Source organism: Aythya ferina, assembly GCF_964211825.1.
Source record: "Aythya ferina genome assembly, chromosome: 23".
NCBI lineage: Eukaryota > Metazoa > Chordata > Aves > Anseriformes > Anatidae > Aythya > Aythya ferina.
The window spans coordinates 6,648,011-6,674,017 of record NC_140321.1 but is presented as its reverse complement, the minus strand read 5'-3'; the positions used below and the strand labels follow the sequence as shown (position 1 = coordinate 6,674,017).

Here is a 26,007-nt window from a genome sequence, read left to right as displayed (position 1 = left end):
CCGAGGGCTGTCGGTGATGCTCTGGGAGCACCAACGGCTGAGGGCGGCTCTCACGAAATTCGGGAGGCTCTCCTGGAGGAACAAGGTCGGCCTTGTCCTCGGGGGAACTCCTCCAAAGCTGCGCCTCGGTTTGTGTTTGAATCTGAGGCAGAGGCAAAAGCTGCTTGATGTCGTTTCAGTGGAATTCGGGGGGATTCGTTAGTTCAGGGCTGCTCGGAGGTGCAAACTAAGGGCTGGTTGTTCGCAGCGCCTTGGGACCTGAATCTCGTCCTGAACTCCATCTCTCCGTGCCTGCCAAAGTTTTCCTGCTACTACACAGATGGATGTGTTCTCAGCAGAGGCTTCCACGTGGAAGATTTTAAAAAAGTAAAACAAAAAGCACCTCCAAGCTCGAAATGGCGCTGCCAGGGGGAACGTTTACAAGGAAGCAGCCTGGTAAACATGGAAATTCGGTGAGCTGCAAAGTGAAATTTGCAGGGTGGCAACAATTCGCAGCCTGTGAGAGGCTCGCAGGGGTCCCAGCCACCTCGGGCTGACTGCAGGATCCTCGCTTTTCCAAGCAGCCTCAGGAAGCTGGGCTGGACCGAAAAAGTAACGGAATGATGTGAAGCTGAGGTCTGAGTCACTGACCCCGCATCTCCACTGGTTCTTTCAGGGCACTGCTCCTGGAGGAACTCAGAGCAGGCTGCAGCTGAGTGAGGTCTGCCCTTTCTGGTCACAACGAATTTCAGATCTCCTCCCCTCGCCTCTCCCAGCCTTTTGTGCTCTCCGTGCTAATCCATCCAGTGCAGCGGTAAACTGACAGAGGCAGCAGTTAGAAACCCTGCTCGGGAAGAGCCTGAGGACCAGCAGCAGGCATGCACATGAAAACCGTGCTCATCCTCCTCGTCCTGGCTTTTGCCACCATCTTCGCCCTGGTCTGCGTGCTGCTGACCAGGGGACGGGGTCCCGGCACCTGCCAGCACCAGCCCCCGGAGCCCGAGGTCCCGGAGGACGGCCGCAGCCTGGTGTTTGCTGACCTGACACCTGAGGAGCTGGTGCAGGTGGTGCGGTACCTGCGGGGCAGCCTCGGGGTGCCGCTGGTGGACGCCTCGCACGCCAAACCCTCCGACAACTGCATCGCCTCCGTGGACGTGCAGCTCCCTGCCAAGGCGGAGGTGCTGCAGTTCCTGGATGCAGGGGGGGCTCGCCCACCCCGGGAGGCGCTGGCCGTGCTCTATTTTGGCAACCAGGAGGACCCCAACGTCACCGAGTACGTGGTGGGGCCTCTGCCGGTGCCGACGTATCACCGGGACGTCACGGTGCAGAAGTATGGGGGGAAGGTGCCGTACCACCGCAGGCCGACGCTGGCTGTCGAGTACGAGCAGATTGCAGGATTTTTTAAGAGCCGGGTGTTCCCCGCGGCTCCGTCCTTCATGCGTCAGGTGATGGAGTACGACGGCACCAGCCTGGCAGCGGTGACTGCTGCTCCCCGTGGCTTCCAGTCTGGAGATCGGGCCACCTGGTACGTCTTGTTCCAGAACGTGAGCGGCTTCTTCCTGCACCCCGTGGGGCTGGAGGTGCTGGTGGACCACGGCAGCCTGGACATGGGCCAGTGGGCGGTCAGCAGGGTGTTCTACAACGGGCAGTACTACAGGGACATGGCTCAGCTGGAGAGCGCCTACGTGCAGGGCCGCATCAGCGTGGAGAAGGTGAGGAAAGTGCCCCCGGACGGGGACTTCTCATCCATGAGACCCCGAGCGCCTTGGGCTACGGCGTTCCCGTTGCAGTACGAGCCGCAGGGCCCCCGCTACAGCCTGAGGAAGAACCACGTGGCCTTCCAGGCGTGGAGCTTCGCCTTTGGCATGAGCGTGAAGACGGGCCTGCGGCTGCTGGACGTCCGCTACAAGGGGGAGAGGGTCGTGTACGAGCTGAGCGTGCAGGAGGCGCTGTCGGTGTACGGCTCCAACTGCCCCGGGGGGATGTCGACGCGCTACATGGACGGGAGCTTCGGCATCGGGCGCTACAGCTCCCCGCTGGTGCGCGGGGTCGACTGCCCCTACCTGGCGAGCTACGTGGACGTGCACTACCTGGCTCATTCCCAGGCCGTCAGGACGATCAAGAACGCCCTCTGCGTCTTCGAGCAGAACCTGGGCTCCCCGCTGCGGCGCCACTTCTCCAACCTGCAGTCGCTCTACTACGGCGGGCTGGTCAACTCCGCGCTGGTCCTGCGGTCCGTCACGACCGTGGGCAACTACGATTACATTTGGGACTTCATCTTCTACCAGAACGGGGCCATCGAGGCCAAAGTCCAGGCCACGGGGTACACGAGCTCGTCCTTTTTCCACGGGGATGGTCTGCGGTACGGCAATAGGGTCGGGGAGCACACGCTGGGGACGATTCACACCCATTCGGTCAACTACAAGGTGGATTTGGATGTTGGAGGTAGGTCCGGGTCTTCCTCGAACTCCTGCTGTTAATGTGGTAAACCCCAGAGTTTTTTGGGGATTGCCTCCTGCTCCGTGGAGTCCCTCCTCACTGACATCTGATCTCTGCTTTTTCGCTCTCCCAACCTCTTACTTCATCCCCAAATTATTTTTCTATGTGTTCAGCAGTCTGTCCAGGTCATGGAGCTGGAGGCAGAGCGAGTTGTCTGGGAGCTCTGTGTTCAGCCCCGGGGAAAGGCATGGAAAGGCAGCGGCTGCCAAGCGTTTGAGTTTCCTTGAGGCCTCCCGTCTGGCACGGGGTGTGTTGCCATAAGCGTGGCCAGACAGACGGGGCAGACGCGGCGCTGTCTGCAGGAGGGGAGGTGTGAGCCGCTCCTGCGACGCCTGGCGCTGCTTTGGGACTTCACTTACAGCTCGGAAAAGTCCCATCCGTGCCTCCTCTTCCCGGCATGCGGCTGGGTGGCAGCACCGCGGGGCTGACCTCTGGCAGCTCGGTCCCTGCCTCCCTTTTGAGGAAACCCTCGGCTGGATCCCGAGCCTCGAGCTGCGGAGCTGTTGTAGAGAGAGGGAGAAATCCCCGCTCCTCCGTGCGGGCAGGGCTTTTTGGCAGCAGGTCCCTGCAGGAGCAGCTCTCTGCTGCAGCCGAGGGTGAAACGGCCACGCTGGGATGCGTGGGCTGCATGCACGGGGTTTGTTTCCCCTCTGGGACTGATCCAGAACCCGCAGCTCAGGATGATGCAGGGGCAGCACTGGGTGCAGCAGGCGCCGACTGGCGGCGTTGGGTGTCTGTCACCAAAATCTGCTGCTGTGAAAGCCGGGGGAGAAAATCTGCAAGACCACCGGTGGGTTGGGGGCTCCGTCTGTGCCCGCTGGAGGAGAAATTTGGCTGCTCTCAGCCCTGCTGGGGCTGGAGCTGCAGGTGACACCAGGTCAGGAGTGGCACGCGTCCTCTGCGTGGAGCGGGGTTGTGTCCCCCTGTCCCCGGGATTTGTGTGGCCTTGAGAAATGCTGTGGCTGTCATCTGTGGCCGAAAGCAGGGCTGACACCGGTGCCCTTCCTGTAAACAAGGCTGGCAAACGTGCTAAAAGAGAGCTCCTGTGTGGTGGCAAGGTCCAAAACTGTGTCCCTGCTGTGTCCCTGCTGTGTCCCTGCTTTTCCCCGCTTTGTTTACAGACCCAGAGCCCTGGCTGGAAAGCTCTGGAGAATTGTGTCAGCCCCAGCCTTGGTCCACTTGGCGAGGGAAAGGGAGAGCTTGTCCCGAGCAGCGGGGTTAGAAGCAGCGTGTGGTGCTCGAGAGGAGCCCTCGCAACCTCAAATCCTGTAAAGGAAAACCAGAGCAGGGCACAGCACAGCAGAGCCTCTCCAGCACAGGTTCCTCGCATCCCAATCTGCGGCTGGCGTGGGACCTGCAGGGGAAACGGGCGAGTGCTCCCTGGCTGGCAGTGAGACAAACCAGAAGCTCCTAAATTAACGCTGTGATGGAAAAATTGGTGCCAAGCTGTCGTGGTTTCAGCCCCTGCCCTGTGCCTACCAGCTGGCCGTGACGAGGGCTGTGGTGGCCGGGTGAGCTGTCCTCGGCTGTCCCTAACGTGGGGCTGCCCTCGTAGGAGCTGTTGGCCCCACCTTGGCTGAAGAGGCTCTGGCAAAAGAGGGGCTGTGCCCCCCGGGTATGCGCACAGAGGGGCACAGCCTTCCCCTTCAGGCCCCTTTGTGTCCCTGCTGGCTCCTGCCCGAGGGTCCTGGTGGGGGGAGAGGGGCTGGGGGGGCTGGATCAGTGCCATGAGCTGCCTGTCCTCATGAGCCCCTCTGCCTGCAGCTGGCACTGCTCGCGGTTACTGCTGGGGTTTGGTAAATGCTGCCTGATCTCACCACAGAGCTTCCTCCCATCTCAGCCCTTTTGGAGCACCAGCGCCAGAACTGGAGCAGCCGGGTCCCTTCCCTTAGGGCTGGGAAGGACTCGGAGGTGACGGGGAGAGGAGCTGTGGTGGTGTTGGGGAGCCGGGGGCTCTCCGTGAGCACCAGGCAGGACCAGCTCACGGGGTGTCCGTGTTGCAGAAGGAGCCAACCCGGCCGAGCCAGTCCCGTGGCATCGCCGTGCTCCCCATCCTGCACCCACAGCCCTCACAGACAACCGAGCTCCTTGGTCCAGCTCGGGACAAGGCAGCAGGAGAAGTGCTGGATCTGGGCACCTTGCCCTTCCAGCAGGGTGCTGGCCCCGTGGGGTGGGTGCCGGATCCACGGAGCATCCGTGAGACGGGCCAGGGCGTCCCGGGAGGTGCACTGGGATGAGCAAATGCCCTGTAGCAGGGAAACCGCTGGGTAACCCGGGGCAGGAGTCGGGCGCCAGCTGCCCAGCTCGGTGCGCCCGGGGTGGGGAGGGAACAGGCAGAACTGGCTGGGAGCTGGGAGCTGCGCGCGGAGTCGCCGGGGAGCTCCAGGTTTCCTCCCCACATCGGAAGCGACGCCTGCACGCCCACACCAAGACTGAATTAAGAGCTTGGGCTGCAGGTGAGGGACGCAGTCCGGACGCCACAGCCGAGCCCCGCGCGCTGTCTCGACACTTGGAGAGATGAACCCCAGGCTCCCCTACGTCCTCCTGTTCGGGGCTGCGGTGGTCATCTTCATCCTCTCCTGCATGCTGCTGAGCAGGGGGAGGCGATCGCCCGGCTGCGAATCCCAGCCCCGCAGCGCGGAGAAGACGGGGTCCCGGAGCCAGAGCCTGGTGTTTGCCGATCTGACGCCCGAGGAGCTGGCGCAGGTGGTGCGGTACCTGCAGGGCAGCCTCGGGGTGCCGCTGGTGGATGCCTCGCACGCCAAACCCTCCGACAACTGCATCGCCTCCGTGGACGTGCAGCTCCCTGCCAAGGCGGAGGTGCTGCAGTTCCTGGATGCAGGGGGGGCTCGCCCACCCCGGGAGGCGCTGGCCGTGCTCTATTTTGGCAACCAGGCAAACCCCAACGTCACCGAGTACGTGGTGGGGCCTCTGCCACAGCCGACGTATCACCGGGACATCACGGTGCAGAAGTACCGGAGGAAGGTACCGTACCACCGCAGACCGATGCTGGGCAGCGAGTACGAGCAGGTGGGAGCCTTCCTGAAGGTGGTGGCGTTCGCTGCAGCCCCCACCTTCCTGCAAGAAGTGTTTGACTACGACGGCACCAACGTGGTGTTTCAGAGCACGGCTCCTCACGGGTTCAGGTCCGGGGACCGCAAGTCGTGGTTCGTCGTGTTCCAGAACGTGAGCGGCTTCTTCCTGCACCCCGTGGGGCTGGAGGTGCTGGTGGACCACGGCAGCCAGGACATGGGCCAGTGGGCGGTCAGCAGGGTCTTCTACAACGGGCAGTACTACAGGGACATGGCTCAGCTGGAGAGCGCCTACGTGCAGGGCCGCATCAGCGTGGAGAAGGTGAGGAAAGTGCCCCCGGACGGGGACTTCTCATCCATGAGACCCCGAGCGCCTTGGGCTACGGCGTTCCCGCTGCAGTATGAGCCGCAGGGCCCCCGCTACAGCCTGAGGAAGAACCACGTGGCCTTCCAGGCGTGGAGCTTCGCCTTTGGCATGAGCGTGAAGACGGGCCTGCGGCTGCTGGACGTCCGCTACAAGGGGGAGAGGGTCGTGTACGAGCTGAGCGTGCAGGAGGCGCTGTCGGTGTACGGCTCCAACTGCCCCGGGGGGATGTCGACGCGCTACATGGACGGGAGCTTCGGCATCGGGCGCTACAGCTCCCCGCTGGTGCGCGGGGTCGACTGCCCCTACCTGGCGAGCTACGTGGACGTGCACTACCTGGCTCATTCCCAGGCCGTCAGGACGATCAAGAACGCCCTCTGCGTCTTCGAGCAGAACCTGGGCTCCCCGCTGCGGCGCCACTTCTCCAACCTGCAGTCGCTCTACTACGGTGGGCTGGTCAACTCCGCGCTGGTCCTGCGGTCTATCACGTCTCTGGGCAACCACGACTATGTTTGGGACTTCATCTTCTACCAGAATGGGGCCATCGAGGCTAAAGTCCATGCCACGGGGTACCCAAGTTCTTCCTTTCTCCATGGGGATGGTCTGCGGTACGGCAATAGGGTCTGGGAGCACACGCTGGGGACAATACAAACCCATTCCATCAACTACAAGGTGGATTTGGATGTTGGAGGTAGGTCTGGGTCTTGTCTCCGTTTTGTGCCCTCCATGAGTGCTTACAGGCTCCTCAAACTCTGTGTTTTGTGGTCCTTTCACGGGTTTTACTTTCCATGCATGGGGTAGGGCGATGTGCTCCCATAGAGCTACAGGGGTCGGGGCCTTCCCCCTTTAGGATGAGTTTTGAGTATTTCTGTTTAAAAAGAAAAAAAAGTGGGGTGTGGATTGCGAAACTCTAAACATAGGAAAAGGGCATGTGAAATGTCAGGCTGTGTCTGCCTGATGCTGCCACACCAGGCGTGGGGTTCAAAGTCTTGTTCACATCAGAAGGAGGATGAAAACGAGCACTGCAGTAGCTGTGGGTGGGTCCTCTTTGGCAGGTCTTGGCGCTGACCTTGACTGCAGGTCCCAAGGCTCTGGTCCAAGTTTTTTTTTTGGGGTGGAGGCTCGTCTGGAGGCCAGCAGAGGTTTGCTGCTGTGGTCCGTGCACGGGGCCCCTCTGCCAGCACCCTGCTGGCCCTCGAGCTCTTTCAGCCAGCTCTCTGCCATCCCGTCCCCGTTTATCTGCCTCTCCCATTGCTCCGAGCCCCTGGCTGACGCATCCTCTTTGTGGACAGACCAGAGCTGCTCCACTTCTGTGATGTGCAAATGCGCTCGGAGCCTGTGCTCCTCCTGGCGCGTCCTCGCAGGATGGCTGCTGATGAGCAGAAACAGCACCTGGGCCATCAGGTGCTTGGGCTAATTAGGCTGGGCTCTCACTGGGAAGCAAACTGGTTCTTCTGCCCATGGAGGTTTCCTTCTTCTGGTCCCCAGGGACAGCACTGCATGCCACAGGGATGGTGTTGCCTGGGTTAGACAGACGTAGACGATGGGTAAAGGCACGCAGCGCTGGGGAGCGGTGCTTGGAGCCTGGGGTGCAGGAGGGGAGGATGGGGGGAGCAGGCTCTGGCTGCAGGGAAGCTCCTCACCCACTTCTTGTCCTTGCAGGGGTGAAGAATTCCCTGGTGGCTCACGACATGGCGTTCGAGATGGCACGGGCTCCCTGGAACCCCGAGCAGCAGATCGAGCGGCCGCGGCTCACCAAGAGGGTCCTGGACACGGAGGACCAGGCGGCTTTCCGGCTGCAGTCCAAGATCCCCAGATACATCTACTTCGCGGCCAACAGCAAAAACAAGTGGGGCCACCAGCGGGGTTACAGGATCCAGATCGTCAGCTTTGCAGGGGACCACGTCCCCGAAGCCAGCTCCATGGAGAGGGCCATCAGCTGGGCAAGGTCAGGCTGCTGCGGTGGTGGCACCGGGTTCTCCAAGACGCCTCCAGCATCTGTCTGGGGAGGCATCACGGGGATATTCCCCATGGAGAGGGATGGGGCAGGGGCTCCTCAGGGCTGGGGTTGCTGCAGGGGACCAGCCTGGTGCTCTGTAGGCTCTGGGGAGCCGGTCTCATCTGCATCCTTGTCCTCAGGTACAAGCTGGCCGTCACCAGGAGGAAGGAAGAGGAGCCCACCAGCACCAGCATCTACAACCAGAACGACCCCTGGACGCCCACCGTCGCTTTCGCTGACTTCATCGACAACGAAACCATCACCAACGAGGTGAGCAGGCTCTAGGGCTGTGGTGCCCACCGTGGGGCTGAGCAGGAGCTGGAGCTGCTGGTGCTGGCCGTGCGTTGTCCGTGCATTGCCCATGGGCTCAGCCGGGACAGCAGCAGCTCCGGGGAGGGGGTCTGAGCGCTCGTGGGCTGTGGGAGCCCACCAAGGCTCCCTCTGTGGTCCAGGCACAGATTTTAGTCTGAAATAACCTGGGTTGTGTAACTCCTCCTGCCTAGGACCTGGTGGCCTGGATAACTGCTGGCTTCCTCCACATCCCGCACTCGGAGGACATTCCCAACACCGCCACGGTGGGGAACTCGGTCGGCTTTCTCCTGCGCCCCTACAACTACTACGACCTGGACCCCTCCATCTACTCGCACGACGGCGTCTTTTTCACCAGTGAGCAGGACTTCACGGCGTGCGAGGTCAACCCTATCGCCTGCCTGCCCAAAACAGCCTCCTGCTCGCCCAACTTTCCCCCGTTCACCTACGACGGATTCAAAAACATGAGCAGGCTTTAATGTTCCAGGAGCCACGAGGCTGACCAACCTGTTAGGATATTTTTTTGTTTTTAAAGTGAAGTTTTTATTATTATTATTATTTTCATTTTCCAGTTGTAACTTCACTTTTTGTGTTGCTTTTAATTTAGTGCTCGGCGCGAGGGGAGCGTAATTGTCCTGGCGCGCTGCCAGGCGGCAGCCTGACTTTATCTCCATTAATTGCTGAATCCGGGTCTGTTTTGGGGAGGGTGGGAGGTAGGGGGGAAGGAAGAAAGAAATCCTGTTCCTCTGCTGCAGCAGCGAACGCCGTGTAGTGCCTATCTCAGGTTTTAAAAACAAAAAGATGTGGTGCTATCCATCCCGCCTGTCTCGTTCTTGCGGCTTCCAGCGCCGGCTGCTGGGGGATGCTGGGGCTCTGCAGGGCTGGACGGGGTGGTCCAGGGCTGGGCTCTGCAGTGTGGGGGCACCGGGCTCGGTGCAGGGCATCGGTGGCCCCGTGGGCTCTGCTGGGGTGTGGAGGGAAGGAAGTGCTGGGAGGAGCGCTGGTTTTTCTCCCTGCTGTCTGGATCTGTCCTCCCCGAGGGCTGCAGCGTAGCCTGCGGGACAGGACGGGAAGGACGGGTGCAGAAGAATGAGGTTTATTTAAATTTGTGACCCGCCGGGGGAAGCAGAGCCAAGTTGCCTTTTATGGTTCCCAGCAAATCCCAGGCACGTCCAAGAACATCACCCTACGCCCTCCTTGCGAGCTTGTCTGGGCTGTTCCCGGAGCGGAAAAACGGGGGGAAAAAAACAAAAACAAACAGCCAACCCCACAACCCCTCCAGCCCCTGCTGCTGCTGCAGGTCCCGGAGAGTTTCGCGGCTGGGAGGCCCGTCCTGCCCCACCGCAGCAGCCATGAACGTGAAAACGGCGCTCATCCTGCTCCTCCTGGCTCTGGCCACGATCTTCGCCCTGGTCTGCGTGCTGCTGACCAGGGGACGGGGTCCCAGCACCTGCCAGCACCAGCCCCCGGAGCCCGAGGTCCCGGAGGACGGCCGCAGCCTGGTGTTTGCTGACCTGACACCTGAGGAGCTGGCGCAGGTGGTGCGGTACCTGCAGGGCAGCCTCGGGGTGCCGCTGGTGGACGCCTCGCACGCCAAACCCTCCGACAACTGCATCGCCTCCGTGGACGTGCAGCTCCCTGCCAAGGCGGAGGTGCTGCAGTTCCTGGATGCAGGGGGGGCTCGCCCGCCCCGGGAGGCACTGGCCGTGCTCTATTTTGGTGACCAGGCGGACCCCAACGTCACCGAGTACGTGGTGGGGCCTCTGCCACAGCCGACGTATCACCGGGACGTCACGGTGCAGAAGTACGGGGGGAAGGTGCCGTACCACCGCAGACCTGTTACCGGCGTGGAGTACGTGGCCATCAGCGCCCTCATCCAGCATGAGCTGAGGAAGGCGCCGCGCTTCCTCGCCGCGTGCTGCGCCTCCGACGGCACCGACCTGGCCGTGCTCACCACGGCCCCCCGGGGCTTCAAATCCGGGGACCGCTCCTCCTGGTTCGTCATCTTCCACGCCGTGGAAGGCACCGGCTACTACGTGCTGCCGGTGGGGCTGGAGGTGCTGGTGGAGCACGGGGAGCTCGACATCTCCCTCTGGTACCTGAGCCAGGTCTTCTACAACGGCCGCTACTTCTCCAGCACGACGAAGCTGGAGGCCGACTTCGTGGCTGGCTCGCTGGAGGTGATCCGGGTGGAGAAGCCTCAGGATGCCACGGTGATGGGCTCCATGAGACCCCGGCGCCCTCCTGGCGCCCCGGGACCGCTGCAGTACGAACCCCAGGGTCCCCGTTACAGCGTCAGGGGCAACCGCGTCACCTTCCAGGGCTGGAGCATCGCCTTCGGCATGAACCCCAACACCGGCCCGCGCCTCTTCGACATCCGTTACCGCAGGGAGAGGATTATCTACGAGCTCAGCCTGCAGGAAGCCCTGGCTCTGTACGGCTCCAACTGCCCCGGAGGCATGTCCACCCGCTACCTCGACGGCAGCTTCGGCATCGGCAGGTTTGCCTATGAGCTGGTCCGGGGCGTTGACTGCCCCTACACGGCCACCTACGTGGACCGGCACTACCTGGCTGAGTCGGACGTGCCCAGGACGAACCAGAACTCGCTGTGTGTCTTCGAGCACGACGCCGCCCTCCCCCTGCGGCGCCACTTCTCCGACATGCAGTCCTTGTACTACGGCGGGCTGCGCAAAAGCGTCCTCGTCATCCGCGCTGTCTCCACCCTGATCAACTACGACTACGTCTGGGACTTCATGTTCCACAGCAACGGGGCTGTGGAGGTCCGGGTCCACGCCACCGGCTACATCAGCTCCTCCTTCTTCCATGGCCGAGGCATCGACTACGGCAACAAGGTTGGGCCCCACACGCTGGGGACGATGCACCTCCACCACATCCACTACAAAGTGGACCTGGACATCGGCGGTAGGGCTCGACTCGCGCGGTCACGAGGGTTTTGCCTGTCCTTGGCATGTCTGGGGGCTCCAAAGGTTGGGTTATGGGGCATGAAGTGTGTCTTTGGGGGGGAAAAAGTACTGCCTGTATTCCTGGGATGCAGAGCAGGGCAGCTCCGCGGCTGCATTTCCTGGTGGGGACGGAGCTCAAAGGGAATTTTTCCTTTTGCTTCGCAGGCCAGCTGAACTCACTGGAGGCCCAGGACATGGGCTACGAGCAGCTGAAGGCCCCCTGGAGCGAGCAGAACACCATTGTGCGGCCATTTCTCCACCGGGGCAGGCTGGAGAGGGAGAACGAGGCGGCGTTCCCCCTTGAAGCCCCCCTGCCCCGTTACCTCTCCTTCACCGGCCCCGAGACCAACCGGTGGGGACACTCGCGCAGCTACCGGCTGCAGGTGGTCAGCTTCCCCGGGAAGCATCTGCCCGACAGCAGCCCCATGGAGAGGGCTGTCAGCTGGGGCAGGTAGGTGTGGGGCTGGGGCAGCAAAAGGGGACACCCAGGCTGCAAATGGCTGGGGGAGGGAGGTGCACGGGCAGCCCTGTGCCAAGGGACCCCTCTGGTGCCAGCCCCTGCAGGTGCCAAGCCTCTTCTCGGTCACCGTGTCCCCGTCTTGGTCCTTTTCTCCCTGTGGGGAGGAAGGGTTAAACAGCAAACTCTCCTGTTTCTTGGCTCTGAAAAATGCCTAGAAAAGTTGCTCAACGGCATCCATTCATAGCAGTTCCCATGCAGGAATCTGACCCCAGATGAGTTCAGTTTCCAGCGATCACACGTGTTTTCCCCTGCGGGGGCAGCGGGGCTCCTGGAGCAGTGCTGCTACCCCCAGGTCTTGACATCTCCACGTGAGGACAGGATGCTTTTTGGGAAAAATGCTTCATTTAACCGCGGCGTTGGCTCGCGACCAGGGTGAAATGGAAGGGGGAGGTTGTTTGAGTTAGACCTGGCACAGGCTGGAGGCAAAGCACTGAGCTGTGCCTCCCAGGGGCAGCAAAGCCCCCAAGGCACTGGGGCTGCAGCCAGCCCCGGGTCCCATCCCTTTGGGGTCACCCGGGGGCACGGACGAGCCCCCCCTTCTCCCACAGGTACAAGCTGGCCGTCACCAGGAGGAAGGAAGAGGAGCCCACCAGCACCAGCGTCTACAACCAGAACGACCCCTGGACGCCCACCGTCGCCTTCGCCGACTTCATCGACAACGAAACCATCACCAACGAGGTGAGGGGAGCCGGGCACCGGGGCTGCTGCTCCTGGCCAGGCTGAGGCTTCGCCTGCCTGAGGCCAAACCGGGTGGGAATGGGGCTGGGGGCCGGGCTGGGAGGGTCCCGTGCAGCCTGACGGGGAGCTCTGCGTGCCCAGGACCTGGTCGCTTGGATTTCCGTGGGGTTCCTGCACGTCCCCCATGCCGAGGACATCCCCAACACGGTGACCGTGGGGAACGGCGTCGGCTTTTTCCTGAGGCCCTACAACTACTTTGACGAGGACCCCTCGGTGGATTCGCCCGACAGCATCTACTTCAGCAGCGAGAGGGAGGCGGAGGCGTGCGAGACCAACCCCATCGCCTGCCTGCCCACGGCCGCCTGCGCCCCACAGCTTCCCCCCTTCCGCTACGGGGGCTTCCTCAACATCAGCCTGCCCCCACCGCCCGGCAGGCTCTGACGGGGACGGGGACACCCACGGGGACACCCGTCCGGCCATGGGGCTGCATCCTCGGAGGGGTTTTGGTGATGGAGGGCGTGTGGCTGGCTCACCGGGACCTGCCCTGCTCTCCTTCTCCTCCTCCTCCTCTTCCTCCTCAGGGATGTGGGTGCGGGGCTCCGTCCCACCGAGGTAGGTGGGTGCCCCCTGGGTGATGGAGCCACTCGGGACCAGGCTGCAGCTGCCCTCTGGGTGCTGTGGTCCTCGTTTGGGCACTGCCTTGGGACAGCAGCCCCCAGGGGGTGCGTCCGCTGCAGCTCCAGGTGATGCTGGGGCCGGGAACTGGGGCCGGGGCGGGTGGGAACTGGGGATGGGGACCAGGAACTGGGGATGGGGGGCCAGAAACTGGGGATTGGGACCAGGATCTGGGGATGGGGGCCGGGAACTGGGGATGGGGAGGCCAGGAACTGGGGATGGGGACAGTGCGCTGGGCTGCACTGGGTGCCCACAGGGTGAGTGCGCTGCAGGAAGCGGAGATGGCTCCAATAAAGAGGCACGCGAGTGCTTTTCCTGACCCAACTCTTGTGTGGCTGCCTCAGTGCGGTGCTGAGCCGCTCTGCCAGCGCCCACCGGAGAGGGCGAAGGGCCGGGGTCAGGCACGGAGCCCAGCGCCGCCGTGTGAACGTGCACCGGCCGTGCTCTTGGACCCCGTGCACTGGCAGCAGCCTCCGCTGCAAAATATGGGACAAACAAGGGAGTTAATGTGTAACAGCTGTACCGAGGCTGATTAATCGGTCCTGGCCTTGGCTGCTGCCCCGCGCCGTGTGCTCACCCCCCCCCGGCGTGGGGACCCTTGCTCCGGTGCCACCGGTGCGTGCACAGCCCCAGATGCAGGACCCGCTGCACCGGGATGGGTTTGGTGAGGACGGGTTGGCTCCGACCCCACTGCCCAGCCCCAGCACGTGGCTGCAGCTGCCAAATGCCGACTTCTGCATCCCCAGAGGGGGCTCCACGGGCACCTGCCCTCGCCGTGGGAGCTGCTCGAGGCTGTGCCACGATGGCCTCGAGGAGCCCTAATGGCAACGTGTGTCCAGCAGGGAGCTTGGATGGCACCGGGGCTGAGATGCTGCGGCACAGGGAAAGGATTTGGGGTGGGAGGGGGTGGCCCTGCATGGCCAAGTGATGCTTGGGGACATCAGTCCCGGGGGTGCAGGTGCATTTACACTTGGGGACATCAGTCCTGGGGGTGCAGGGCCGGCTGTGGCCGTGCTCCCCTGTGTCTGCAGGCGCTACCTGGACTCTGCCCGCGTGCTGACGCAGGCGACGCCGGCCCCGCTGCCGGCGCTGCGGCGGGCTGGGAAACTTCTGGATGAAACCTTGGCACCGAGGGGCAGCCGGGTGTGATGGGGCGTGCGCTGCGCGTGCACTGCCCGTGTCCGGTGCCTTGGGAACCGCCGGGACACCGAGTCCTGCAGCCAGCCGCTGTCACCGCGGGGCACAAAGGTCCCGGGCTGCCAGCTCATCCCCGGCTTGTTGTGGCTGCAGGGGAGCCGCCGATCCCAGTTCCCGTCCCGGCTCCCGGCCTCTCCCAGCTGCGATCCCGGTTTTGCTGTCGTGGCGCTTTCCAAGGGGGCTGGCGCATGCTTGTCCCCATCCCCCCCCCCCCCCCAGCACCTTTTGCCCTCGTTTTCTGCAGTGAAGCTTTTCAGGGAAAATTTATTACCAACGGTTTCAAAACACGTTGGACGCGGGAGCCAAGCCCGCTGAATTCCTTCGCGCTGGCCAAAAGCTGCTCTCGGCTGAGGACCCTGAAACGAGCTGCTGGGGAATTTTGTTTTGCAGGAGTGATCCCATTTCCACGCAAGCTTCTGCTCCATTTGGGCAGGGAAGCTTTGGTCTCCCCGAGGGCACCGGGAGGCTGGGCTGGGAGGATGGTGGCGAGCTGCTCCCCTCTGGTTTGGGGTTACATCTTGGCTGGTTGTGGCTGCGAATCCCCCGCTCAGCAGGAGGGGGGGGACCCCCTGAGCCCCCACCGAGCATGAGGAAAGCCCCAGCTCCTTGGAGCCGAGGCAAAACTCCTCGCAGAGCACCCATGGTGCTCCCACACGGCTGCAGCTCTGCCGTGGCATCAGCTGAGCATCAGTCGCAGCTCAGCAGCTCACGGCACAGCTCCAAACCACGTCGCTGCCCTAAGGGGACTGACGTTTGCCAGCGTTTTAACCTTCCTTGGCTTTAGCCAGCACTGTCCGGGCTGTGCTCCCGGGGAGGAGGATGTCGTGTTGGTCACCGTGGGGTGTGCAGGGGGGAGGAGGAGGAGGAGGAGGAGGAGGAGGAGGATGCCCCCCAGGTGCCACCGCTCGCTGCCTGGACACGACCTCTGCCTGCTGGGGGCCGCAGCGGGGAGCGGTTCAAGGCTCCTGACCCGAACTTTCCCGAGGAGAGAGATAAGTGCTGCGTTTTCACTGGCTGCTAATCATTAACGCCCCGTTGTCTGCTCCTGCCCCCCGTGGGGGGCACCACACCACTGGGCCGTGTTTCCCTGCAGCAGCGGCCGGGCAGACAGCACTGGGACATGGGGTTTGTCCCCCTGGGACATTGGGTTTCTTTTGCCATGCTGACGTCATGTCTTGGGTCCCTGCAGCCAGCTCCATGTTACTCTTTCATCGCTGACTCCCAGGGGACACCAAGGAGATAAATCTGCCAGCACCGTGAGCCTGGGGTGGAGAGGCCACGGGCAGGGACCTGGCACGACAAGTGACAAGTGATGTGCTCGCCTCCATGACAATGGATGGGGTCTGGCAGGGCAGGAGGGGTTAACCCAGGGGTGTGCTGGGCAGGATTGCTCCCCGTACCTCACTTGCACAGGTCCTGAAACCCCACAGGGCTCAGGACAACATTGCCAGCAGTCAGGACCTCTCCTCATCCCTCTGCAGGTGCTTGAGCCTCTGCCCTGCTAAAAAAAAGTAAACGCTGGGGTGCACGAGGAGCAGACCGAGTGATTTATTGGGAGCCAGGAGGATCGGGGGGCTGCAGAACCCCACCCCGAGCAGCAGAGGCACCTGGCAGTGCAGAAGAAAGGGGTGGTGAAGGGTTAAGGCACCCGCCGGGCACCCTCCCCGCCGCCCCGCTGCCTGTTTTTACGTAAGTCCTTCCAAACATGTTTGTAACAACCCCCCGGTGATGCACCTTTGGCAAAAGTGGTTTTGGGTCCAAAGATCGGCGCTGGGACAAGCGACCTGCCGGCAGCAAACAAGAGCCCGCAGGGTATAAAACCACGGCGCGGCGCGAGGCAGCCCGGACCCACCGGGAGGCAGCTGAGGAGGAGGAGGAGGAGGAGGAGGAGGAAGAGGAGGAGGATGGAGGCTGGCATGAACATCCTGCACGATGCAGGCATCCAGGCCACGCGCTGGCTGCAGGAGCACTTCCAGGGCTCCCAGGACTGGTTCCTCTTCATCTCCTTCGCCGCCGACCTCAGGAACACTTTTTTCGTCCTTTTTCCTCTCTGGTTCCATTTCTGCGAGCCAGTGGGCATCCGGCTCATCTGGGTGGCCGTCATCGGGGACTGGCTCAACCTCGTCTTCAAGTGGTGAGTAGCCCTGGGGTGTGCTGGCACAGCTGGGTTCACCTTAACCCGGGGCAGATGCGCACCCAGCCCTGATGTGAGGTCCCGCGGCTCGGCTGCGAGCCTGGGGGTGATGGTCGGCGTTCTTCATCCCCAAGATTTTTGGAAAAGGCTCTTCCCCCTTCCCCAAAGGCAGGCAGGAATCAGCCGGCTGCAGGCAGATGCAGACACCCCCCTGCCATCAGCTCGAGCCCGGCACGGCTCGGTGTCGGCTGCGGGACGTGGTGCCAGCGGCACAAGGGGACCAGCACGGTGCCACCTCTGCTGTGCCACCCAGTGCCTGGCGTTGTGCTGGGGATTTGGGGCTGTTCTGTCCCATGGCCGGACACTGTGGGGTGCTCGGGGAGCTGTGCTGGGTGCTCTGGTTCTGTGCCTGCCCCACAGCTGGGATGCCTGTGCTGATGGTGATGGGTGGCTTCCCCCTCTGCTGGCACCGTGGGGTGGCTGCTCTCAGCCTGGAACAGGCCCGGGGGGAGCAGAGGGCCTCTTCTCAGCACGTTTACCTGCTCCTGGGAAGTTCTCACTCCAGGAATAACGGGGACAAGGCCGGGCAGTGCCTGCTGTGAGCACCCACCTGGGTGCTGTGCCCGACGGATGCCCTGGACCCGCTGCGGGTCCTTTGCCCCTTTCAGCTCCCAGCCGGAGCGGGGAGCGGAGCCGTGCTGTCTGCTCCAGCACCCAGCACCACCCCAAACCCCTTTCTCCTTTCTTTTCAGGATCCTATTTGGGGAGAGACCGTACTGGTGGGTGCACGAGACCAACTACTACAGCAACGCCTCCGCCCCAGCCATCCAGCAGTTCCCACTCACCTGCGAGACCGGCCCCGGTAGGGTCCCGCACCCAAGGGGGGGGAGCACAGGGACGCCCTGTCCATGAGACCCAGGGGTTCTGGTCCCAAAGTGGGGGTGCTGGCATGGCCGGGACCGTTATCTCCGCTGTTATCACCGAGCTGCAGGGCCACTGCCGTGCCCTGGCGGGGCGGAGGCAGGGCAGCCCCTGCGCGGAGTGGACTTTTACCCTTGGTGTGCGCAGACGTGGTGGCTCAGCACAAATCCTGCTGGGGCCATGCTCGGCCGCGTGCCGGCAGCAGCTCCACGGGGAAGGGGCTCACTCGGTCCTGCTGCAACCCTATGGGTATTTTTTGTCTGTGGTTGCAGCCAGCTTGGGGCTGTGAGTGGCCTCAGCACAAGCCATTGAGGATCGTAGGACAGGCCTTGGAGCTTGAGCTGTGCTCCTCGTGCCATGCTGGCACCCGCCTGTGGATGGGTGCTCGGTGCCATGACCCCGCCGCGTGGGAGCCCCAGGGGACAGCCTGATCCCACGGGGGTCTGACCGGGGGCTTCCTTCTCACCCAGGGAGCCCCTCCGGCCATGCCATGGGTGCAGCAGGCGTGTACTACGTGATGGTGACCGCCCTGCTCTCCATCGCGTTGGGCAAGAGGCAGTCGAAGACGCTGAAGTACTGGTAAGCTGTGTGCCCAAACTGGGGGCTGGGCTGGGGACTGCCCCAAATCTGAGAAGGGAGGCAGCGGATCCCATATTGGCACGTTTCGGGGTCCCCGATGGCAGCAGGAGCTGACCCCACTACTGATGCTTCCCCTCTCTGTCCCTTGCAGGGTTTTGTGGATGGTGCTTTGGATGGGCTTCTGGGCGGTCCAGGTCTGCGTCTGTCTGTCCCGAGTCTTCATCGCCGCCCACTTCCCCCACCAGGTCATCGCGGGGGTCTTCTCCGGTGAGTGCACCCCCTGGGCCCGTCCTCCTACCACATGCAGCAGAAGAGCTGAGGCCTTTGCCCGTGTCTGGGGGATCCATGGGGAGAGGGGGGCCAAAGGGTGAGGGGCTGGCGACTCTCGGGGTGCAGCGGTGGCCGTTGGGGTGCTCTGACCACGCAGGAGCCCCCCCAGCTCTGAGCAGCGCTGCCTCCTCTCCCCACAGGCATGGCGGTGGCCGAGACCTTCCAGCACGTCCGCTCCATCTACCACGCCAGCCTCCGCAGGTACCTGGGCGTCACCACCTTCCTCTTCAGCTTCGCCCTGGGCCTCTACCTGCTGCTGCTGGCGCTCGGCGTGGACTTGCTCTGGACCTTGGAGAAGGCACAGAGGTGGTGCGCCCGCCCCGAGTGGGTCCACATCGACACCACCCCCTTCGCCAGCCTCCTCCGCAACCTGGGCATCCTTTTCGGGCTGGGGCTGGCCCTCAACTCCCACATGTACCTGGAGAGCTGCCGGGGGAAGCAGGGCCGGCAGCTGCCTTTCCGCCTGGCCTGCGCCGCCGCCTCGCTGCTCGTCCTGCACCTCTTCGATGCCTTCAGGCCGCCCTCCCACCTTCAGCTGCTCTTCTACGTCCTCTCCTTCTGCAAGAGCGCGGCCGTGCCCCTGGCCACCGTCGGCCTCATCCCCTACTGCGTCTCCCAGCTCCTGGCCACGCAGGACAAGAAGGGCGTCTAGGGGGGGGGCCGTGGCACGGGTGTCCCCCCAGGTAACGGCGCGGCCCTCCATGGGGCAAGGAGCGGACCGTGGGACCGTGGGGTTTGTGCTGGTTCCTCTCCCCGTTACGGCTGCATGAGCAGTGCCACGACTCCACTGCCGGTGCCACGGGTGCTGGTGGCACGAGGGAGAGGGGTGGCACCGCCGGGAGCAGGGTGCTGTGCGCCCATGGGTGCTCAGGGGCTGCTGGCGAGGCGGCTCTGTCACGGGAACGGGCGGGCTGTGGGGGGGGAGAAGGATTTGGAGACAAATTTGGGCTTGTGGGAGCCCCCCAGGCCCGTAGCCCATCAGCTCGTGGGCCCCGGTGTTCGGTATTCGCTGCTGCGTGAAGCAGCGTGGGGTTTAGGGGTGTGTGTGTGTGTGTGCGTGTATACAGAGGGGAAACAAGGGTATTTTATTAAAGCTGGAGGTGTATTTAGTTGGTGAGTTCAGCTGTCTCGTGGGCAGGGGGACGGTGACCAAGTGCCACCCGCAGGGACCGGGAGGGGGCTGGAGGAAGGATGTCCCTGCGGGGATGCTGGGGACCAGCTGCCCTGCTGCAGTGCTCTCCTGCATCCCAAACCCCTGCCCCATTGGTATGGCTCCTGCAGGGCTCGTGTGATTAACAGTGGGGGCTGGTGGCTCTTGGGGACACCACGGTGCATGCACAGGCTGCCTGCAGCCCCCGTGTCCCCGTGGGGCTCAGCCGGTGGCCGGTGCTGCATGGTGATGAAGACCAAGCCCAAAATCACCCAAACCACGCAATAAAACCCAGGGAACGAGGGCTGCTGCTGCTGCTCGCCCTCCTCCTGCAGCAAAGTGACCCAGCAGGAGCTGGTGGCCTGCACAGCCCTGACCCTTGGCCCGATCCTGCCGTGCACAAACAGCTCGGGAGCTGGCAGGGGGGGCTCTGCTCTGTGCGGAGGAGACCGCAGGTGCTGAGGCTGCTGCTCGTGGCAGATAAATGGTTTTAGGATGGAGGTTTCTCATGTTTTATTTCTCTGGTTATTATCAATATCTGGGCTGAAGTTGTAGTGCTAGATCTAGGAAGGAAGGAGGAAAAAAAAAAGCAAAACAACAAACAAAAAACACTTATTCCCAACTCAGGCTTTTTTCAGCGTGGCTCCGCAGCGCCCCTTTTGTTTCTGCAGCCGAGATTGCGGCAGCCTCAGGAACCTCCCTGGAAGAAAATGCAAACCCGAGAGGCAGCAGGGAGTTGTTAATCCAGGAGGTTTATGCATCGGTACAGGCTCGGAAACACCCGGTGTGGTGGGGTTGGATGTGGTTTTCTGTCTCCCTGCAGAACAAAGCGCGAGGTGGCGGTTCCAGCTGCATTTAATTCTCGTGTCGAGCCAGCACATGTGCGTTACCATGGCTCTGCCAGTCCTCCTCCAAGCACATGAACTTCCCTTTTTTAATAACGTGCTTGGTGCTAGTGCGGAAGAGCTTCAGGACTGCAGCAATGAAGCTGGTGCTACCTGAGGGCTGCTCCCAGCACGTCACAGCTGGGTCAGCAGCCGGCTGCCGTGCAGGGAAACACTGATTCTGGTGGTCAGCAGCAGCCTGGGGGCTTTAGCACGACCACCTTCAGCCCCCTAGCATCTGCAGAGACTTCTGAGTAGCCAGGAAAAAAAAGCCAGTTTCTTGTTTTTAAAGAAAGGGCTCATGGAGACTTGCTCACAGGTTCAGCACTGCATCAGTTCTCTCTCTGAGCAGTAAGCAGCCACACCTGGTGCCCAGCTTAGTTTGGTCTTCTAAAAGGGATTTACTGACTCGAGCATCCCTCCAACTCCTGCCACGTTTCTCTTTCTCCCTACAAATGCTCAGCATAAGATCTTGAATCATTTTTCTCTGTGGTTGCTTGAAAATACCACTTTCAAACCCTCTGCTTCTTACCAGTTTTCTGATCTTTTTAAAAATGCATCCAGTTTATTGTGAATAAATAGGTTCACAAAGCAACTTGTACAAACTAAAAGCCATGGTACACTGCAAGCTGGAGGGCCCTTCTCTTGGTTTGTAGGAAGCTCGTAAAAGTAGTCATTAAGCTCTTTAATTGCTTAAGCAGTGTACCACTTGCCTGGGGAAATTAAAGAAACCTCGCAGCATTTAGGGTCAGAGAAAAATGGGGATTGCAGTTTCCCTCCCCCTTTCTTCCATGAGCATCAAATCAGTTCACAAGAGATGCTTTTTTTTTTTTAAATGTCTTTATTCTCTGAGACAGAACTTGGTGGAGATGATGCAAAGCAAGGAAGACGGCCGTACTTTGAGAATTCTTTATGTTTCAGCTCTTTGGTGGCTGACAAATTCCTGGAGCAGAGCTTCCACTTCTCCTCGCCGACTCATTTTGGTTGCCTTGCCCTGAAAGCGGCCTCGCTTCCCAGCTCCTTTGCCTCCCAGCAGCTCTGCCACCCTGCAGTAACGACAGCACATGCTGAAGGCCACTCACAGAGAAGAGGGTAGCCTGCCCTAACCTGCTCCAGGCAGCAAAGAAGGGTCCATAGTCTAATTCTATGGCTCAGCTGCTTAGTCAGAATTCTTACTAATTTTAAAGAAACCACAGAACACGGTACCTGGGACCTAAATTCTCAACTGCTTCAACAGGTCCAGCTAGAAGGAAGAGTCCTGCTTCTTTTTCATCTCCCACCGTCAGGAACAGCAGGGTTTCCTGTGGACAGAGAGACAGACCTTGCTCCAGAATAGCCACTGCCCTCCTTTTTTCTGGAAAGGGTACAGAGACACAGGCTACAGGTCCCCTTAAAACACATAAACAAGTCATGAGTCCATTACTGAGACCAAAGCTCAATTTGAAGTAAGAGGGAGAGAAGCTTTTGAATCTCTTGTAGTGAATCCTATGTTGTAGGGAACAGAACAGGTACTGGGGTATCCTTGACACAGCCGATGAAGATCTGTATGGCTTTTTAGGGACGGGCTCTTCTACAGTGCTCAGAATTTTTGCTGCTGTATTTCTTGACCACTGGGGATCCCCCTGTGCACTGAGGCTGCTGGGGACAATAACCTCGTGCAATTTTTGGAAGGAGAGATGTGTAGCTTGTGACTGTGGCACAAACAGAAGCCAAGCCAGCCCCTGCCAGTGCTACAGACTTGAAGGAAAACGCCACTGGTGTCAGGTTCGGCTGCATCAATGACTCACCTCTGTCCCTATCTCGTTAGCGATGATGTTCATGAACTCCGAGTCACCCTCTTTCCTGTAAGGATGGGTAAAAAGCCACTTCAGAGAGGAAGAAAAAAATCCAAGCCAGAGTCCAGAACATCAATCACAAACCAAAGGCAGTGACAGTATCTAAGTTTAGCTTTTGTTAGTTTTCCATTTTGTTGAAGACTAAAATTTCCCACTGCCCTCAGAGAAGTTGAAAGAGCAGCCTATGATCATGCCTGGGGTTTTGATCTCTTGCTGTTAGAATGGAGACTATTTTTTTTCCTATAAATCTAAATTCTTTCTGTGCATTTCTGTGGATATATTAAGAATTATTTAAGTGTTTAAGGAACTGAGCTCCTCAGTTTTATTTGAAAACACTGAGGGCAGAAAGAAATCAGACACAGTTATTTCTTAGTTATAAAAACAGAGGAATTCAGTGACTGAATAACTTACACATTTCTTCCATTACACAACCTTCCAGAAGGCCCAGTCGGTTTAATATTTTGTTCACCTTGTTTATATTCATCCATGAGGAATGTTTGACTTTTAAACAGTAATTGTTGTAAGCTTGAGTAGGTGTCAGAGAGATGCAGCTACCACAAATCACATAATATCGTGGCTTCCTCCCCCTGTCCCCAAACTCCCCGTACCTGTGTAACACAAACAGCTGACTCTGAACAGGTTTGCTCTTGAAGTCCCGCGCTATCAAAACAGCAATGTCTCTAAGCAGGTTCAAGTTATTCTGAAAGAAAAGTGAATGGAGAGGACAGATAAGCCAGCATGAACACCAAGCTTTGTTTCCAGAGATGGAGCAGTTTTGATAAAAACGGATGCTTAAAATTCAGTGGCTTGGGCCTGCAGGGAGCAGACACTGTCTGCTTTTCTCAGCCATCCCCATACCTTCTGAAGCAGTTTCACTGAGCTCTGCAGTCTCTTCACGGCCTCAACGTGCTCACCGGGTCCATTTCTGAAATAAAACAAAGAGCCTCAATTGATACTTAGAAGGATGAAGACAAGACTTATTAAGGGAGCAAAAGCAGATAGCGTATCATAAAGAACACCATGCAGATGCACCCTGAGGCTTATGTTGTATTTGTCAGAAGGAACAATGAAGATGAAAGAACCAAAGTGCCAAGGGTATTACTTGAGCAGTGAGGTTAGAGCCTTCTCAGTATTGTGACTTTGTTCAATGGACTTCAGAACTCTGTTCCCTGCCAGGAAAACCAAGTTGGTTTTGTTCTTTTTCCCTTTTTCCGTGCCAAGGAGTTTAATAACCTTGAAAAGAAAAACACTCTGGTCAGAAAAGGAGAACAGGATTTTACCCTTAAAAGCAAAGGGTAAGCAAATTAAAAAAAGCAAATTACCTAGTGGTAAAGGCCAGCCCCACCCCTTTACCACTAGGACAATTTCCAGCACAACCTGGATCCTCAGGACTTTCGTTGTGCTCAGTCTGCACGTGTGGAGCAAGGCTCCTGAGGGTAACTGGGCTGCAGCCCCCCTACCTGCAAGTCGCTCAGGTTGGAGACGTGAGTCCCGCAGCACATGTTGGAGTCTATGCCTTCGATGTTTATAACTCGCACTGGCCCTGTGTGGTCATCTGGTAAGCCACGGCTTCTCACCTAGCAAAGGGGGAGAGCCAAGGAGGTGACACGCGTGCCACAACCGCTTTGGCCCCACGTTCAGTGTCAGCTCTACCCCATCGCTCACTGTTTCAACTTCAGGGTCATCCGCAGCCAGCTCCCGCACTGTCACGGGCACCCTCTCCCGGATCTTCTCGTTCACGCTCCTCTCCAGGGCTTCTATTTGCTCCGCTGTCACGCTGGGGGTGTCCAGCTCGATGACACTTCGCTGACGGCCCAGCTCCCTGCACGGATGAGGGAATATCAGCTGCTGTGGAGAAGAGCAGCTGGAAGATCCCCCCGCGCAGCACCAAGTGCCATCCAGGACTAGCTGGTGGGGACGTGGTGACTGAAACGAACCACACCTCCCTCCCCTCCCTCCTCGTTACAGAGCATCAGATGCGTACCACGCATTTGGAACACAAGACGAAGTAAATATTTTGTACAGCTTGTCTCTAGCCCAGTCAATTCTCCCAGGCCCTCCGTGGTCAAATGAAATATCCAAGAGCTAACTGCTTTCAAATGATCAGCGATCATCTCCTCATGGCATATGCCAAACAAGATAAGACTGAGGTTCAAAGGAGCCTTTTTCCTGCTCACCATGAAGTCGTTTTGAATCCAAACATCAGGTCTGCAATGGCAGTGATGAGGTGCTGTCCTAGAAGAGATGTGCAAGCGACAGCTTTGAGTTTTGGACACAGGGGAAAAAACATTCCCTGCCAAAGTGTATTTTTTCTGCTGACGTTTCCACAACGTTTGGGAACCAGCCCAGGGACATGCCTGGAGGTGTGGGGCTGCTGCTCATGGTTGGAAACAGACGGAGGGGGCAGCTGCTGCCTCACAGCCCATGGGACCCAAGGGCAACACGGCATGCTCAGAGCCCTCCCCAGAGGGTTGAGAGTTTGCTTCCAGCCCCTCTTGCAGCCGGTTTACAAACCACAGAGGGCTTCCCCTCCCCGGCAGCCCCAGGGACAGCCGGTGGGCACAGCGCTGTCAGCTCAGCCTTCCCAATCCCCAAATTAGGGAGGACGAACTGGGCACTGACCCCCACCTCAGCCCAGACCGTGTGGCTCTGCCCAGTGCCCCTGTGGCTCGGTGCTACCGGTGGTAACGGGCACAGACCTGAGTGCTGCTGCATGTGGTCAAAGCGCCGCTCCCAGTCCAGCGACAGCAGCACGGAGGCGCCCGGCTCCAGCTCTGTCTGCACGAAGTGAACGGCCTCGGGGCCCCGGCGGGTGACACGCAGCACGGGCACGTCACCGATGAGCCCACGGTCATCAGGCTGTGGGAGATGGGGATTAGTGGCCGGGCCTGGGTGCCGGTCCCAGTCCCGGTGCAGAGTTCTGCTTCAGGGTCCTGGGTCCCAGTGCAGGGTCTCGGTCCAGGACAGGGTCCTGGTTCAGGGTCCCAGTGTAGGGTCCCAGGTCCTGGTGCAGAGTCTCGGTCCCGGGTCCTGTTTCAGGGTCCTGGTCCAGGGTCCCAGTCCCAGGTCCTGGTTCTAGGTCCCTGTCCCAGTTTCAGGGTCCCAGTCCAGGATCCCGGTCCCAGTAGAGGGTCCTGATTCAGGGTCCCAGTCCCAGGTCCCAGTTCAGGGTCCAGATCCTAGTTCCCTGTCTTGGTTTAGGGTCCCAGTCCATGATCCCCATCCCAGTACAGGGTCCTGATTTAGGGTCCTGGGCCTGGGTCCCAATTCAGGGTCCCAGGTCCCTGTCCCAGGTCCCTGTCCCAGTTCAGGGTCCCAGTCTAGGATCCCAGTCCTGGTCCAGGGCCCTGATTTAGGGTCCCAGTCCCTATTCAGGGTCCCAGTCCAGGGTCCTGGTCTCAGGCCCCTATCCCGGTTCACCATCCCAGTCCAGAATCCCAGTCCCGGTCCCAGTACAGGGTCCCTTGTCCCAGTTCCCAGTCCCAGATCCCGTCCCCATCCCCCAGCCCCTCCATACCTGCCCGCCACCCTCGGGGAAGAGGATGGTGTCCTCCAGCACCACCTGGAAGCCCCTCACCGGCTCCCCACCGCCCTCGGGCCGCAGCTCCGCCGCCTGGCATGACACCACCTTGGTGGCGAACTGCAACAAAGAGGTGGCGGCACCGTGAGGGACGGGACCAGACCAGGCCTTACCGGGCCATACCGGGCCATAAACCCTGGCCCCGTTACTACCTGCCGGGCCCAGCTGTCCCGCTGACACTGGAACACCATGGTGGTAGCGGCACGGAACAGGACCGGTGACGGTGACGGCGAGCGGCGAGGGACACGGGGCTGCAGGGCCCTGCCTCCCTCCACGGAAGCTCCTCCCCCTCCCGGTAAGCCCCGCCCACCCCCGGTATGCCCCACCTCCTCCCGGTGCCCCCCCCGGACCCCCCGGGACAGCGGACACGGGCGCAGGG

General features: G+C 60.6%; 4 protein-coding genes across 4 annotated transcripts; 3 read left to right on the top strand and 1 right to left on the bottom strand.

Annotated features, from left to right (window-relative positions):
* LOC311422954 (amine oxidase [copper-containing] 3-like) lies at positions 1-2,470 on the top strand. Its single transcript, XM_084496494.1, has one exon. It carries the CDS (start codon positions 858-860, stop codon positions 2,457-2,459), a length of 1,602 nt encoding a protein of 533 aa, XP_084352620.1. The 5' UTR covers positions 1-857; the 3' UTR covers positions 2,460-2,470.
* Positions 2,471-4,860: 2,390 nt separating this feature from the next.
* Positions 4,861-13,105, top strand: LOC311422760 (uncharacterized protein). The gene is made up of 8 exons (XM_084496111.1): positions 4,861-6,565; positions 7,537-7,822; positions 8,014-8,143; positions 8,377-8,654; positions 9,312-11,104; positions 11,311-11,596; positions 12,214-12,343; positions 12,485-13,105. Exons 1-8 carry the CDS (start codon positions 4,996-4,998, stop codon positions 12,782-12,784), a joined length of 4,773 nt encoding a protein of 1,590 aa, XP_084352237.1. The 5' UTR covers positions 4,861-4,995; the 3' UTR covers positions 12,785-13,105.
* Positions 13,106-16,063: 2,958 nt separating this feature from the next.
* On the top strand, positions 16,064-19,284 carry G6PC1 (glucose-6-phosphatase catalytic subunit 1). Its single transcript, XM_084496490.1, has 5 exons — positions 16,064-16,349; positions 17,102-17,211; positions 17,741-17,849; positions 18,001-18,116; positions 18,320-19,284. Exons 1-5 carry the CDS (start codon positions 16,120-16,122, stop codon positions 18,829-18,831), a joined length of 1,077 nt encoding a protein of 358 aa, XP_084352616.1. The 5' UTR covers positions 16,064-16,119; the 3' UTR covers positions 18,832-19,284.
* Positions 19,285-21,034: 1,750 nt separating this feature from the next.
* Positions 21,035-25,921, bottom strand: LOC311422947 (alanyl-tRNA editing protein Aarsd1-like). Its single transcript, XM_084496487.1, has 12 exons — positions 25,781-25,921; positions 25,566-25,688; positions 24,748-24,907; positions 24,226-24,283; positions 23,714-23,870; positions 23,509-23,625; positions 23,151-23,281; positions 22,907-22,973; positions 22,657-22,748; positions 22,001-22,055; positions 21,420-21,514; positions 21,035-21,259 (listed from the first exon to the last, which is right to left on the bottom strand). Exons 1-12 carry the CDS (start codon positions 25,817-25,819, stop codon positions 21,124-21,126), a joined length of 1,230 nt encoding a protein of 409 aa, XP_084352613.1. The 5' UTR covers positions 25,820-25,921; the 3' UTR covers positions 21,035-21,123.
* Between the last annotated feature and the right edge of the window lie 86 nt (positions 25,922-26,007).